This window comes from Temnothorax longispinosus, chromosome 5 (genome assembly GCF_030848805.1).
Source record: "Temnothorax longispinosus isolate EJ_2023e chromosome 5, Tlon_JGU_v1, whole genome shotgun sequence".
NCBI lineage: Eukaryota > Metazoa > Arthropoda > Insecta > Hymenoptera > Formicidae > Temnothorax > Temnothorax longispinosus.
In genome coordinates, this window is record NC_092362.1 from 22,914,263 (window position 1) to 22,927,932 (window position 13,670).

The window sequence follows — 13,670 nt, forward strand, 5'->3', positions numbered from 1 at the left end:
AAGTTTCGATTTAAGCCAATCAACTTGCAGCTCTTACAGAAAAGTAGCAGTTTCATTGGCTTAAACCGAAACTTGGACACAGTTCTTGCATCGTGGACACTGGGCTTTAAACCAAAACTTGGACACAGTTCTTGCATGGTGGACACCGGGCTTTAGACAACGTAATGTACTAATAGGTTTGTTCGCGTTGCTTAAATCTCCAAACATTTTTGCACTTGAAATGAGATAAATAAATATTCGGCCGTTGGAGAGAGAGAAAGCGAAGATGCTGAGTGCAAAAAGTGCAAGCAACGCGAATGGAGTGAATGTTACTTAAGGCCATTGCACGTAAAGGCTGATTTATAGAGGCCGTAACCGTTGATTTAAGCCATAATCTTTAAGAAATTGACCAATCACAGTCAAATGTGAGAAGAACAATCGACTGTGATTGGTCAATTTCTTAAGCCCGGTGTTTACGATGCGAGAACTGTGTCCAAGTTTCGGTTTAAGCCAATGAAACTGCTACTTTTCTGTAAGAGCTGCATGTTGATTGGCTTAAATCGAAACTTGGACACAGTTCTTGCATCGTGGACACCGGGCTTAAAGATTACGGCTTAAATCAACGGTTACGGCCTCTATAAATCAGTCTTAAGGCCCCGGACACACACTTTTTCGTAACAGTAACAGTAGGATTTCGACCAATCGTGTTACTCAATTCGGGAACGTATGGCCGTACGTTTTCGAATCGAGCAACGCGATTGGTCGAAATCCTACTGTTACGTTCTACGGAAAGTGTGTGTGGCCAGCTTAACAAAGTTTTAGTCATAATCGTAAGGCCGTAAGAAAATAGACCAATCACAGTCGATTATTCTTCTTGAGCTCGAAGAATAATCGAGTGTGATTGATCTATTTTCTTATGGCCTTACAATTATGACTAAAACTTTGTTACGTGCAATGGCCTTTACAAAGTTAGCTACAAAACGACATACAGAATACCGAAAATACCGAAATACACAATCATCCATGACCTGCACATGCGCGCATAGGCAAAGATAGAAGGGGCCCACATGCAGCGTTCTCTTTCTATTCCTCTATCGCTTTTTCAGCTCGCTTGCGCACTCTATTCTTATATCTCTATGGCGACTTCCGCCGGCTTCAGAAAGGAATGGACGCTCTCAGTAAAAGTCGCGCTTGAGTCGTGGACGTGTTCGAACACGTGTTTTGTCCTGAATAAATTTTGGAAGATTGCTGATGCAATTACAATTTCCACTCAGACTTCCAGTAATTTCTACTCAGATTTCGCTACGCAATCAGTGATTCAGACTGTTAAACAAACAGTGGCAAATCTGGCCGTATTGTCTGCTGAAAAGCGGCAGGAGCCAATATAAAAATAGGAAGAAGAAGGAGCAAGGGGCGTTTCGCGCTTTTCATCATTGAAAATATATAATTTTCGTTCACGGAGCAGCACGAAGAAATACAAAATGCAGTCATATATGTGGACCAACACACATGTAAGTGATGTTTTCTAACCTAGCTTGTGTGCGTGTGTATGTGTACTTGTATAACTGTTAAATAAAAAAAAATTCTTTGTTTTCAGTTTGACATATTAAAAGCAGCTGTAGCGAAATATGGCAAACACCAGTGGGGCCGTGTTGCCACACTGTTACCCGGGCATAATGCCATGATGTGTGAGGCACGCTGGCACCAATTGCAATTACTGTGAGTAACATCAGGCGTTCTATTCGAGTAGAACAATCCGCAGTGATTAATATACTTGTACTAATTGCATTGAATTATTTCAGTGAACAAGCGCAAAAGGAAGAAGAAGCAAGACCAGACCCTAAAGATATGGATCAAGATGGTAGGTTGAAAACTATCGTTAATAACACATTTTACAGTAGAACTAATTATACTTTATAAACTGTATGCAGTGTCCATCGTAACGGTCCCCACGATATTTGAAACTCTTTCGACAGTTAAGAAAAAAATTGTAAGGTGTTATACTTTGAGATTTACCAGTAGCAGTTATAGTACTTATAAGCTCTGACTAGAAATGTAAACACTGAAAGTTGTCTGGGAACAATGTTCGCCTTATAAATACATCATATTAGTATTTTTTAAGCCTTCTTTTGAATTAGATATTAATTGTTTGATATTAAATATCAATAGAAGTCACATTTCTGATAGTGTGTAAAGTCCCCTACAATATCATGAAGGAAAAGGAGCATGGTGCCATTTAAAAAATTCAAGATAATGATTTTTTATATAAAAAAAATTTGTTTTCCAATTTTCTTTTATTTGCAGTTGTAGCTTACACGAAACAGATGAATGTTTACCTTACAATCTTTTTTTTTTTTTTTTTTAAACGTTGAAAGTATCTTGAAAATCGTGTGGACCATTAGGATGAATACTCTGTATTTTTAAAATTGTATATTTGCACAACGTACGTAAGTTTCTAATAATATTGTGTTTCTTCACAGAATTGGAGATGTTGCAGATATTTGTTCGAGATGTTGGAGATGTCGGAGATGTCGTCGCCAGGGTCACGCGCCAGGCTGGCAAATTATGTATTCGATAACGTTTAATTATTAATTCAGTTTCAAATAATATTTTTTATGTTCTCTAAAGATAATAAAATATATACATAAAAAGCTGACATTAACAATTTTCACTGGTTTCTGGTCAAAAAATCCCGAAAAAAAGCGCATTTTACTCCCTCAATGTATATAAGTAATTATATATTATATATTTTTCTTAAATTAATTAATTGTCTTATATGATATGCTGTTAAAATATTTTTTTAATAATGTATAATCAATTACTTTGAATTCTGTTAAACATCCAAATACTCAAATGTCACGTCGAACAGAACTGTAGCCGTTGTATTTTCACACAACGCGGAAAAATAAATGGAGAATTCACATCGCGTTACAGCGGCCACCGGAAGTCATGTCCCGTCCTGATGCTGCACCCTGAGAAAGTGGACATAGCACGGACACAAACCCATGTACCGTTACCGAGCGAAACGGACGTAGTTAACGGTTAACGTTCAACTTTCTCAGGGGGCAGGCAACGTCTTAAGCTGGCCACACACACTTTCCGTAGAACGTAACAGTAAAATTTCGACCAATCGCGTTACTCGATTCGGGAACGTACGGCCGAATCCTACTGTTACTGTTACGAAAAAGTGTGTGTCCGGGGCCTTAAAGGTGATCCTAAGGGCCTAAGCAGAATGGCTGTCTTAGGGCCTCTTGGCACATAAAAAAACTTAAGCAGTAAGAAATCAACGGTATGGATTCGCTACCGCTTAGGGCCGTGCCTTAAGTTCTTGACTGTGATTGGCTGATTTGCTTACTGCTTGAGTTTTACTGTTTAAAGCTGGCCACACACACTTTTTCGTAACAGTAACAGTAGGATTTCGACCAATCGTGTTACTCGATTCGGGAACGTACGGCCGTACGTTTTCGAATCGAGCAACGCGATTGGTCGAAATCCTACTGTTACTGTTACGAAAAAGTATGTGTGGCCAGCTTTAAGGTTATAAGACAGCCATTCTGCTTAGGCCGAGTTTCCACTGAGCGCGTCACGCGTCGCGTCGTCACAAGTTAACCAATCAAAACATCCCATTTCATTACATTCTTGTGACGGAATCGAAATGGGATGTTTTGATTGGTTAACTTGTGACGACGCGACGCGTGACGCGCTCAGTGGAAACTCAGCCTTGGCCCTTCCGCGCGATCCGTTCCGCACTCGCCGAGTGCCCGGAGTGCAGAAACTGCAGGAAAAAAGGCTGCGAACAGTACGAACGCGGCGCGCGGAACGGACCTCGCGATGACAGATCGTTGAACTCGGAATGACCGGCGTGTTCAGGCGACGTTTTAACCAGTTTTAACATTCGCACGTCGTTGATACGTGGATATTGCCGTTTCCAGCGAGTAAATCGTCGCACGCGAGCGTGATGAACGCGACACGAATTCGCGCGAAATACATATATGTATCGCACGACGCGAATAAACAGCTCTCCTCCCAGGGCCGTGCGCAGAGAGAGGGAAACCCAGGTTTTCCTGGGTGATTTGAGTCAGTTCGCGATGTAAATCGAGAGAGGCTCGGTGCAGATAAATCGAATTTGGCAAACAGCGCAAGATAATTTATATTTTACTTTTTTCGATTTGCGCGTTTATCTGTCGATTTATGCATTTAATTGAATGCCATTATGCAAATCATCCTTCTTTCGCAATGATGCGTCTTTATCGTCGGAAATTGATTTACTCGTAGCTGCACTCGGCGTCATTTGCAATCTATCATATTTTAATTAGGTTCCGATTAGCCTAATCGAAGATTAAATTGACTGGAAGAATTGCTCGAAGCAAAATTTTTATAATAAAATCTGTATAACTTATTGTCAATCTTTGATTGATCAATTGCAATTATACTGACAAATCAATCGCCGATTAAATGTCCATTTCTATTAACGCAGATTAATTTTAATCTCAGTTTAACTTACTTTTTCTTCCTTTCTGCTTCTAAAGAATTAGAAAAAGATAAAAAATAAGTTAAACCGAGATCAAATAAGTCAATCTGAATTGGTTGGCCACGTGGCTGCGACACTGGCGACGCCCCTGCCGGCCGGGTCGCTGATTCGACCAGCGTCGTCGCGCTCAGAGACCGGAAGTGACGCGCGTCGCTTCGTTACGTTTACATTCTGTTCCCGACGTCGCGTTGTGCGGAGCCATTACCCTCGTCCGCGCTAAAGCATCGTGCCATATTCCCACTCGCGCCCTGAAATTGACCGCGTTCTCGTAGTTTTAAGTGAAATATTATGAGAGTGAAGACCGAAATGGACGACGACGAAAAGGGGTGAGTAGAAACCGGGTGCCCCCTCGGTGTCGGCGCGGGCGGTATCGCGTAACCCCCCGCGCCCGGCGCCGTCCTTCGCGCTCCCCGTATTCGGCGGGGCCATCATCGTTCCCGTTTACCGCTCACCGCCACCACCACCACCACCGCTGTCGCCGTCGCCGTCGCCGGCGCCGGCGATCGCGGGAACGGATCCCTTCGTCCTTCTCTCGACTCTTCCACGCCGTCGTGGATTCCGTCCTGCGACGACGTGGAACGTCATCGCGGTCAACGGCGGACACTATGCCGCCGTATACGCTGGCGGTTCGCGGTTTTTTTTCCTTTTTGGCGACGGCGGCGGCGAGACGCGGCGACTCCTTCTCGCTCTGCCGCGCGTTCGCGCCGTCGGGCTCTCTCTCGACCCGTCAGGATCTTCCGCGAAAATTCGAGATCCCCCTCCGCTCCCGCCCCCCCGCCGCCGCCACCGCTGCCTCCGCGGTCCCGTTCGTCGCCCGCGCATTCTTTTATGGCAGCGCACACTGAGAGCGGTGCGCGAAAGCGCCTCGCGTCCTCGGGCGCCCGTCCTCTGTGCCGGTTTGCTCTCTATTTTTATGCTCCAATTCCCGAGCGGAGCCCGCGCGGCGGTCCCGTCTGGAGGATTCCGGCGCGGCGCCTCCGCGCGCGGTAACGAGAGAGCGGATGCGAACGATAACGTGTAGGTATGGCGTGTTTGAGTTTTTCGAAACGGCGGCGACGGCGGTGGCGACGGGGGGGACGAATGGCGTTGTGGATATCAATTGATTTTGATATTCGTGAGCATCGGCACGGCGCCGGCGGTATTTATGCCTCGTATGACTCAGCACGTTTTTATCTTTTTGGAGCAGCCGGTTCTCCCCTTCTACAAATTCGCGTGCTCCGAAGTATTGGGACGCGACTCCTCAAAGTGTCTACCTTGAGCTTGGTTACTTTGAAGTAGTTTAGAAAGCGATATGCGGAATTATCACGTTTGTTGCTCATGAATATTTATACCGCGTATGAAAGTGTCGGTATAAGAGTTGCATCATTTGTAAATGAAAAAGGATAGGATTGTCGCTGTGCTTTGAGAGGATTCGTACGTTTGTGTGATGTGAGCTTGAAGCGTCCACTTTTATTATAAACCAATCTCTCTTCAGATATGTTTATAGAATATCTAATTATTAAACAGTAATAATTAAAACATTGAAATGAATTAATATGCTTGAGATGTAAATTATACAAATTGTTACATGTTAATGTTATTTTCAGAAACTGTTTTGAAACAATTTTAGGATCTCTTTTTATATAAAAAAAAATATTTTTTTTTTCAAATATTACTACTAATATGAAGGATAAAAATGACTTGAAGAACTCGTTTGTGTGACTCGTGTTTCGAGAAATATCACCGAGTATTTTTCCTGTAAAGATAAGAAGTAGATTTTATTTCAAGTAGATGTAAGACCCATCGATAGCGACATATTATTTATCGGTCATGCAAATTGTATTACTGCGTAGTGAATAAATTAGTATGTTAACGATACTGAAGAGATACTCTTGTCTCGTTCCAGAAAATTGTTTGTTGGTGGATTATCATGGGAGACAACCCAAGAAAATCTCCAACGTTACTTCGGCCGTTATGGTGAAGTCATCGATTGTGTTGTTATGAAAAACAGCGAATCTGGTCGCAGTCGTGGATTTGGATTTGTAACATTCAGCGATCCCGCTAATGTTTCTCTGGTCCTTCAAAATGGTCCCCACCAGCTTGATGGACGTACGGTATGTATCCTAATACTTATCTTAAATAAGATTGTAGAATCGTATTTAAATATATTGCAGAAAATTATATTTAGTGTCAAGTATGTATCGGTTTATGATTCCTGAAACTCAATCTTATACGATCCCGTACTTTTTCACTCGAAAATTTAAGTTTTTTAATTAACTTGTTAATTATGAGTTGAATACTCTTATATATGGAGCCATACTTCATCCTTTATATATAATGACATTATATTTTTGTGGAATTGAGGACATTGAAATTGAGGAGATTGAGACAGTACAATGATCTTAAATGTATATTAAATAAAAGTTACATGAAACCTATTTTGTTGATGTTTCGCGTTACAGATTGATCCAAAACCGTGTAATCCGCGTACTCTACAAAAGCCAAAACGCAGCGGTGGTTTCCCGAAAGTCTTTCTTGGTGGCTTGCCAAGTAACGTGACGGAGACTGACTTAAGATCCTATTTTACTCGCTTTGGTAAAGTCATGGAAGTAGTCATAATGTATGATCAGGAGAAGAAGAAATCAAGAGGTGAGTACGAGTGATTTTTTTATCAAGATATATTTGTTGATGCATTTGATGATTTTCACGGCATTTTTGTAAGATATTTTTATTAGCATTGCAGGTATTTTATTATTTCTTTTCCTTTCTCTCCTTAAGAGGGGAAGAGTTATATATGTTTTGCTAGTTTCAAAGTAACATTTTCAATATTCTAAGTGTTATAAATTTCGAAAATAAGTCGTGAAAACTATTAAATAATGCATCAAAGTGATGAAATAAATATTTTTATTATGATGATCAGAGTTACAGTCAGAATTCTTGAAAAATGTTTTTTTATTATATTGTAAATATAGGAGGATAAATGAAAATAAAGTTGAATATTTAATTGGCATTAAAAATAATTTTTTAAAAGCAAACTTGTTTGGATCAAAAATTCTGACGATTACAGCACACCCATTATTGATGTACAATAAAAATTGATATAAGATTAATAAGAATAAATAATTTTTATATTTGTAATTTATATTTGTCTAGTGCAGTTTATAATGATTGTTGTAAGATTTTTAACAATTATATTTAAATCTATCTAATATTGCGCAATTATTACGATATCCTGATTTAACTCTTGTAATAATATATCTTGCTTTTTTCATTATTGTTACACACATATTGCGGTATTTTACATTAAATTAAATACAGTTATTTATAAATAATGCGTTTCCGGCTAAGTTTTATTACGTAAGGCTCTGTCAGATTATGCTACTGTAAATCACACATAGCTTAAGTTTGCTATGTAATTAGGAAGAAATCTTACAAGTTCCATTTTTTTATATCATTTAATACATATTATCTATTAGACCTCTTATTGAGTAACTCATTTATGTAATTTTTTATCTATAATTATGTATTTTTTGTCCATAATTATAATCTTATTTATATTAATCTTATATAAAAGTTACTTTGTAAAACGGATAATAACGCATGTTATCTTAAAAAATAATTGTTAATCACAATAACACTGAATTAAGTAACGATTAAATATTTAGTTGGAAACTATTGGCTAAGCATCATTGCTATGCTTACAAATAAGATTGTGACTAGTATTTAGCAAATCCAATTAGATACGAGCAATTATTATCAATTATTTTAAAATATTTTTCGGCTATAAAGACTGTTTGAACGGCTGCGTTCAAGAAGCCGATATTCTAAGGCTTTATATGCTATTTCCTTACATTGAACGAAATTCTATTTCTGTTTAGAAGCTTCTTAAAGTCAGCCGTCATTGAAATTGTAGAAAAAGCAAGACAATTTTAATCTTACAAAATCGTCTGATAACACGGACGTATTGTTTAATAATAATGCTTATCCTATCTGTATCATAAGGCATCGTAATTTTTATTGCATATTATATTGTACATAGAACTTATATACAAAAATATATTTAGGCCGGCATTTATGGTCGAATCTTATATTTAAGACGATCTTAAGTACGATCTTAAGCTGTTATGAACCAATGTGATAGCCGTATTAGCATTACTTAAGACGGTCTTAAAATAAAAAACGACTATGAATACCGGCCATAGAAATACAGATGGTGTGTGCTATAAATTTAATATGAAAATTTTAAGTCTGAATCTTATCACTATTAAAATTGTTACCATTATTTGTGGTTGTTTACTAAAAATTTTTAGATACAATTCCACAATTTAAACGCGATATTTATATATTAATCTAGATTATGTATAGAAAGATTAATAATTACAATCACTAATTGCGTAATAGTATTGACATTAATCAATATAGATAAGAAATAAATGATTAATTATTTATAATAAATAAATATTTATTAATTCTTAATTTTGTAATAAAAAAGTGAGCATGGATAGTTGAGGAATAATTTTTAAATTAAATTGTAAACATAAAAAATAAATTATTGATTTTTATATTTAGTGTAATAGTGTAATTTTTCACTCCTCATAATATATTTTAAATGTTTGTCATTTTAAAAAGTACCTTTATTAAAAGTCACAATGACTTAATGAAACATTGCGATAAATCTGGTTGCAACAAGGAGAGATGTGCTCAGCCAATAGTCATGTGGCACAATCTCTTCCTCAATTCCTGCTGTCTGTCTCTTATATGATTTTTTTTTTTAAGCAAGTTTGTGTATTAGTACGTTAATTAAATTAGCGTTTTAATGGACTTTGAACTGTGTTAACTTTACTTTGTTAAATCTTACCATTATAATATATAGATCATCACAATGTGCCAATCATACCATGAATTACTGAATTTACATTGCGCAATATATAAAGCGATTATTTTATTAATTTAGTAATATAAATGACAAAATCTATTACTTAATAAGTATCATAAGACTGAAGGTTGTAAGTTGTTTTTTTTTGGGAGGGAAAAGGTTTTGGTAGTGTGCATATTTTATGCATTGATTGTAAAAACTGTTTTCTCGTATTATTGTGGCCAACATTTTTTGATTATACTCTCTCACGTTTGGACGACAGGATTCGGCTTTCTCAGTTTTGAGGATGAAGAAGCAGTGGACCGATGTGTCGCAGAACATTTTGTCAACCTGAATGGAAAGCAGGTATAGCACATCAATACACCATCATCATGTAACTGTGTGATTTTATGCAAAAGATAGAAAATAAGTATGTGATGATATTGTTCCTCCCTTGAAGCCTATTAATATTATATAAGAATTTTAGTCACATAAATTTATTTACTAATACGAACATTACTGTATATACAAACTATACGTAGAATTGAAAGGGATAGAATTGAATTAATTTTATAACTTGAATAGTATTAAGTGTGATAAATATTTTTAAATATTTATTATATAAGTATTATTACACTAAAAAATGTGTTAGTTTACAATATAAGTTCAGTTAATGGCTCTCTATTTTATAATTAGAGTTAAATATTATTTCTATATAAGGTAGCACAAGCGTTAGTGCAGAGTATAAAATTAATTAACGATAGCCCACTTGTTAGCCTAAAATATACATTAATTTGTAAAGATAATTGTAGATGACGATAATGTAAATTTCTATAATTTTTTTTCAAAAATTTGATAATTGATACTAGTTTGAAATTTTTATTATTTTTGTTAGAAAGAATTAAATTTATAATACATATGTGTGGTATCTGTTTATTTCAGGTTGAAATTAAAAGGGCAGAACCGCGGGATTCATCAAGCAAAATGAACGATAGTCATCAGGGTCAGTGGGGCCCACCTCAACAAGGTGGCCCACCGATGGGAATGGCCGGAAATATGGGGCCTATGGGTGGACCGAACGGGCAGATGGGTGGGCCCATGATGGGAGGACCCATGGGTCCGCCTGGTAATATGATGCAACAATATCAGGGTTGGGGTACCAATCCGCCAACCGGTGGATACGCGGGATACAGCACCCAGTACAATGCTCAGGGCTGGGGCGCACCACCAGGACCGCCGCAGCAGCAGCAAATCCCGCCGCCGCCGCCGCATCAATGGGGTGCTAGCAGTTATAACGTTCAACCTACTGCAGCTACCCAAGGTTACGGAAGCTATGGTGAGTTCGGATGTAATTCCGAAAAGCCACGCATTTCCCCTCTTCTGTTTATTAGCAACTATTAATCGAGATCTTAATCCAATCGATTGTGAATTAGTATGAGACAGTTTTAATGCAATTCAACACACTTTTCGCCCGATATTGATAGCAATAACTTATTGACCGAGGTACGCAAATTTTAGAAAATTTTGATATATGTAAAAAAAATGGTCTTCCAATCTGTCGATTATATTGTCGGTGTAAAATATTAACAGCTGATATTCAGTTGGCAAAGTTAAAGAGATTTTTTAAAGAAAATTTATTTGAGCAATAGAAATTGACAATATTATTGAATGGATTACTGCATTATTTTACACAGGGTACATGATTATGAACGACGTTGATATCAATACTCGCTGGAAAAATTAAAATTTACGGTAATATTATTGACACATGTGGTTAAACCGCTATATGAACAATTTTTCTAAAGTTGTTAAAGTCTGATCAAAAGTATCAACTTCGTTTATACCTACTTTAGGTAGCAATAAAATTTTACTTAAATGAACATAATAGATCCTGTTCCTATCCTCTTCCATCCTGCTTAGAAAGGTTAGAAGAAGAAAGAAAAAGATAAGAACATGAGAAATTTACAAATTATAATATAATACGATCTACTTTTACGATGCCCCCTGGAGATTTTTAGAAAGAATTTAGAAAAATATATAATAGGCTGTGTTGTGATACAAAGAAAGTTAAAATACTAAGTAATTATGTCAGCCCAGACTTGTGTTTTGTTTATTATTATTATTATTTTATAACAAGCGGATCGTATAACTTTAACATAATGCAATTTTAAAAGAGAATGTTATTTCTATAAATATTCTTGAAAATAACTTATTTTTTTTTTAGTTTTTAATTTTTCCAGGTCTGATATAAATGTATAGATATGTATAGATTTTATTAGTAATTATTATATTATAGTAATCATGTAAAATATGCAACTATAATTATGATATAACTTTAACTAATTATCTCTAAGTATTGTGAATAACACTTAGTTTGGATTGACATAACATATATCTTAAATATATACGTATTCGAAATATTGAACCTCATAATCTTATCTATAAATATTATGCTTGATTCTCTTCAAGTTTAATCTTTCTTATATCGTTTTTTCTATTAGACTTTATTATTTTATCTATAAATATGCTTGATTCTCTTTAAGTTTAATCTTTTTATCTATTTTTTAATTGAAATTTACTTGCCTGAATCTTTACACAGACTTTGTTTTACACTAAAACGATATTCTTACTCCACTTATTTACAACATATTATCTTAAAGCACCAATTGCTATGTTAAAAATAGTGTACTATCTCTAATATGCTTAAAGATAGCAAGTACTAACATTGGGTATGATAACATGTCACATGCTTACATTTCACGGTACCAATTGTCACATTTATGTATTATAAAATAGAGCTACTTATACTGCTGTAATCTATACTCTACGACATATACACATATTTAATGTTTTTTGCAAGAACAACTTTTGCATATACTATCATCGCCTATCTAACGCTTTATTTTTCTTCTTCTTTTTCTTCTTTTTCTTCTTCCACGTTATTCATTAAGAGAACCAAGCATGAATGTTTAAGTCGCCGAAGAGGCATTCTTAAGTAACGCTGAAGAAGTAGAGACATCTTTACATTTGTAACAAATTAGAGGAAAAACAATAGTGATATAAATTAAACAGAGTGGTAAGAAAAATGAGGTGAGCTGTGACATGCGGTCGGTGACACGTGTTTTGTGTGGTTGATGATCGCAGGTGGGCCGGCGGCGGCCGCTTCAGGGGGCTACGGGCCCACGGCGGGTACTGGCGGGGCTGCGGGAGGCGGGCCTGGGGGCTCCTGGAGCTCCTGGAACATGCCACAGAATGGGCCTCCTCCTGGGACCCAGCCCCCACCCCAGCCCCCTCAGCCCAACTCCTCGCAGCCCAACTCCAACTCGAACCCCTCTGGCCCGCAGGGTGAGTCTTCAAGCTCAAGTCAAGCAAAGTTTCCTTTTTCCACCCTTTTGGCATCGCAATTAGTTCCATTCTGAACCTAATTCTATGCGCCTAGCTACAGCAATGTAATTTCTTATACCAGCCTGATTTTATGTCTAGTGGTCTTCGAGAGAATTAACTCTTTGAGTACGGAGCACTTAGAAGCTGAACGTTCTCTATGGATGCACTTGGTGATCGCGATAATGACGGCTGTGATTGGAATGCTATGTATATCATGCTATGTATATCATAATTTTTACTTATGTTGAGAATATAAGGGAGACGTCGCCAAACGTATATATTAGTCCATGAGTCCATAGCCATGCTGATGACTTTCATCGAACGCATATATAAGTCCATAAGCCACGCCAACGATTTTTGTCGTATACATATGAATCCATAGATCACACCGATTGAGTTTCGCTGAACGTACATATAGGTTCATCGTACTCAAAGGGTTGATGCTTTCAACATATAGAATGTTCATTGTTTTTTTTGGTTTGTGACGTAGAGACTTCCTCCAATTCTCATAACTGACTTTGTTAACTGCGATATTTTATGTGATAGCACATATATGTATGTTAACAATTGGATTAATAGTTTAACAATTGCGAGATAAATAGGCTTGATGAATTTTGTAACATTATATTAACGTTTTTATACTTTTTCAAGATTGTACGATTTTAACAGTAATTCTGCTTTTAAGAAGAAAGTAATGAATGGTTAAAGTATTACGTTAAATATTTTGGTATAGATTATGTGTAGCATGTATAACATTTATTTTTTAAATAAAAAATTGCATTGACATACTATGCTTGAGTTTCTAATAATTAATACACTGAAAATTTGTACATTTGACGAATAACGTGATAGCTATTACAATGGAGATTGAAGGAAGTAGAATAAAATTTGTACTTACATTTACAATGAGTATACAAGGCTCAGAAATCACCCTTTTTCATT

General features: G+C 36.8%; 2 protein-coding genes across 6 annotated transcripts in view; both read left to right on the forward strand.

Moving 5' to 3' along the window:
• The first annotated feature begins 1,135 nt into the window (after positions 1–1,135).
• LOC139812682 (uncharacterized) lies at positions 1,136–2,635 on the forward strand. Its single transcript, XM_071777709.1, has 4 exons — positions 1,136–1,490; positions 1,577–1,698; positions 1,782–1,840; positions 2,460–2,635. The coding sequence occupies exons 1-4, from the start codon at positions 1,461–1,463 to the stop codon at positions 2,555–2,557; spliced, it is 309 nt and encodes a 102-aa protein (XP_071633810.1). The 5' UTR covers positions 1,136–1,460; the 3' UTR covers positions 2,558–2,635.
• A 2,026-nt stretch (positions 2,636–4,661) lies between these two features.
• Positions 4,662–13,670, forward strand: part of Hrb27c (Heterogeneous nuclear ribonucleoprotein at 27C) — a 38,207-nt gene continuing 29,198 nt past the window's right edge. For 3 of the 5 annotated variants that reach the window (XM_071778652.1, XM_071778653.1, XM_071778654.1), the window contains exons 1-6: positions 4,663–4,836; positions 6,396–6,603; positions 6,952–7,138; positions 9,628–9,710; positions 10,287–10,680; positions 12,489–12,689. In XM_071778652.1, the coding sequence (XP_071634753.1) occupies positions 4,799–4,836; positions 6,396–6,603; positions 6,952–7,138; positions 9,628–9,710; positions 10,287–10,680; positions 12,489–12,689 (1,111 nt within the window). In that variant the 5' untranslated portion in view covers positions 4,663–4,798. Of the gene's footprint in view, positions 4,837–6,395; positions 6,604–6,951; positions 7,139–9,627; positions 9,711–10,286; positions 10,681–12,488; positions 12,690–13,670 lie in introns of all 5 variants that reach the window. The other 2 variants (XM_071778651.1, XM_071778655.1) reach the window with 2 other exon arrangements.

What these genes read in the sequence shown, in the direction of transcription:
- LOC139812682 (XM_071777709.1), top strand. Translation starts at nt 1,461, where the DNA reads ATGCAGTCATATATGTGGACCAACACACAT. An exon ending in ATATGTGGACCAACACACAT is followed by an intron (nt 1,491 to 1,576) that starts GTAAGTGATGTT and finishes CTTTGTTTTCAG; the next exon opens with TTTGACATATTAAAAGCAGC. An exon ending in TGGCACCAATTGCAATTACT is followed by an intron (nt 1,699 to 1,781) that starts GTGAGTAACATC and finishes GAATTATTTCAG; the next exon opens with TGAACAAGCGCAAAAGGAAG.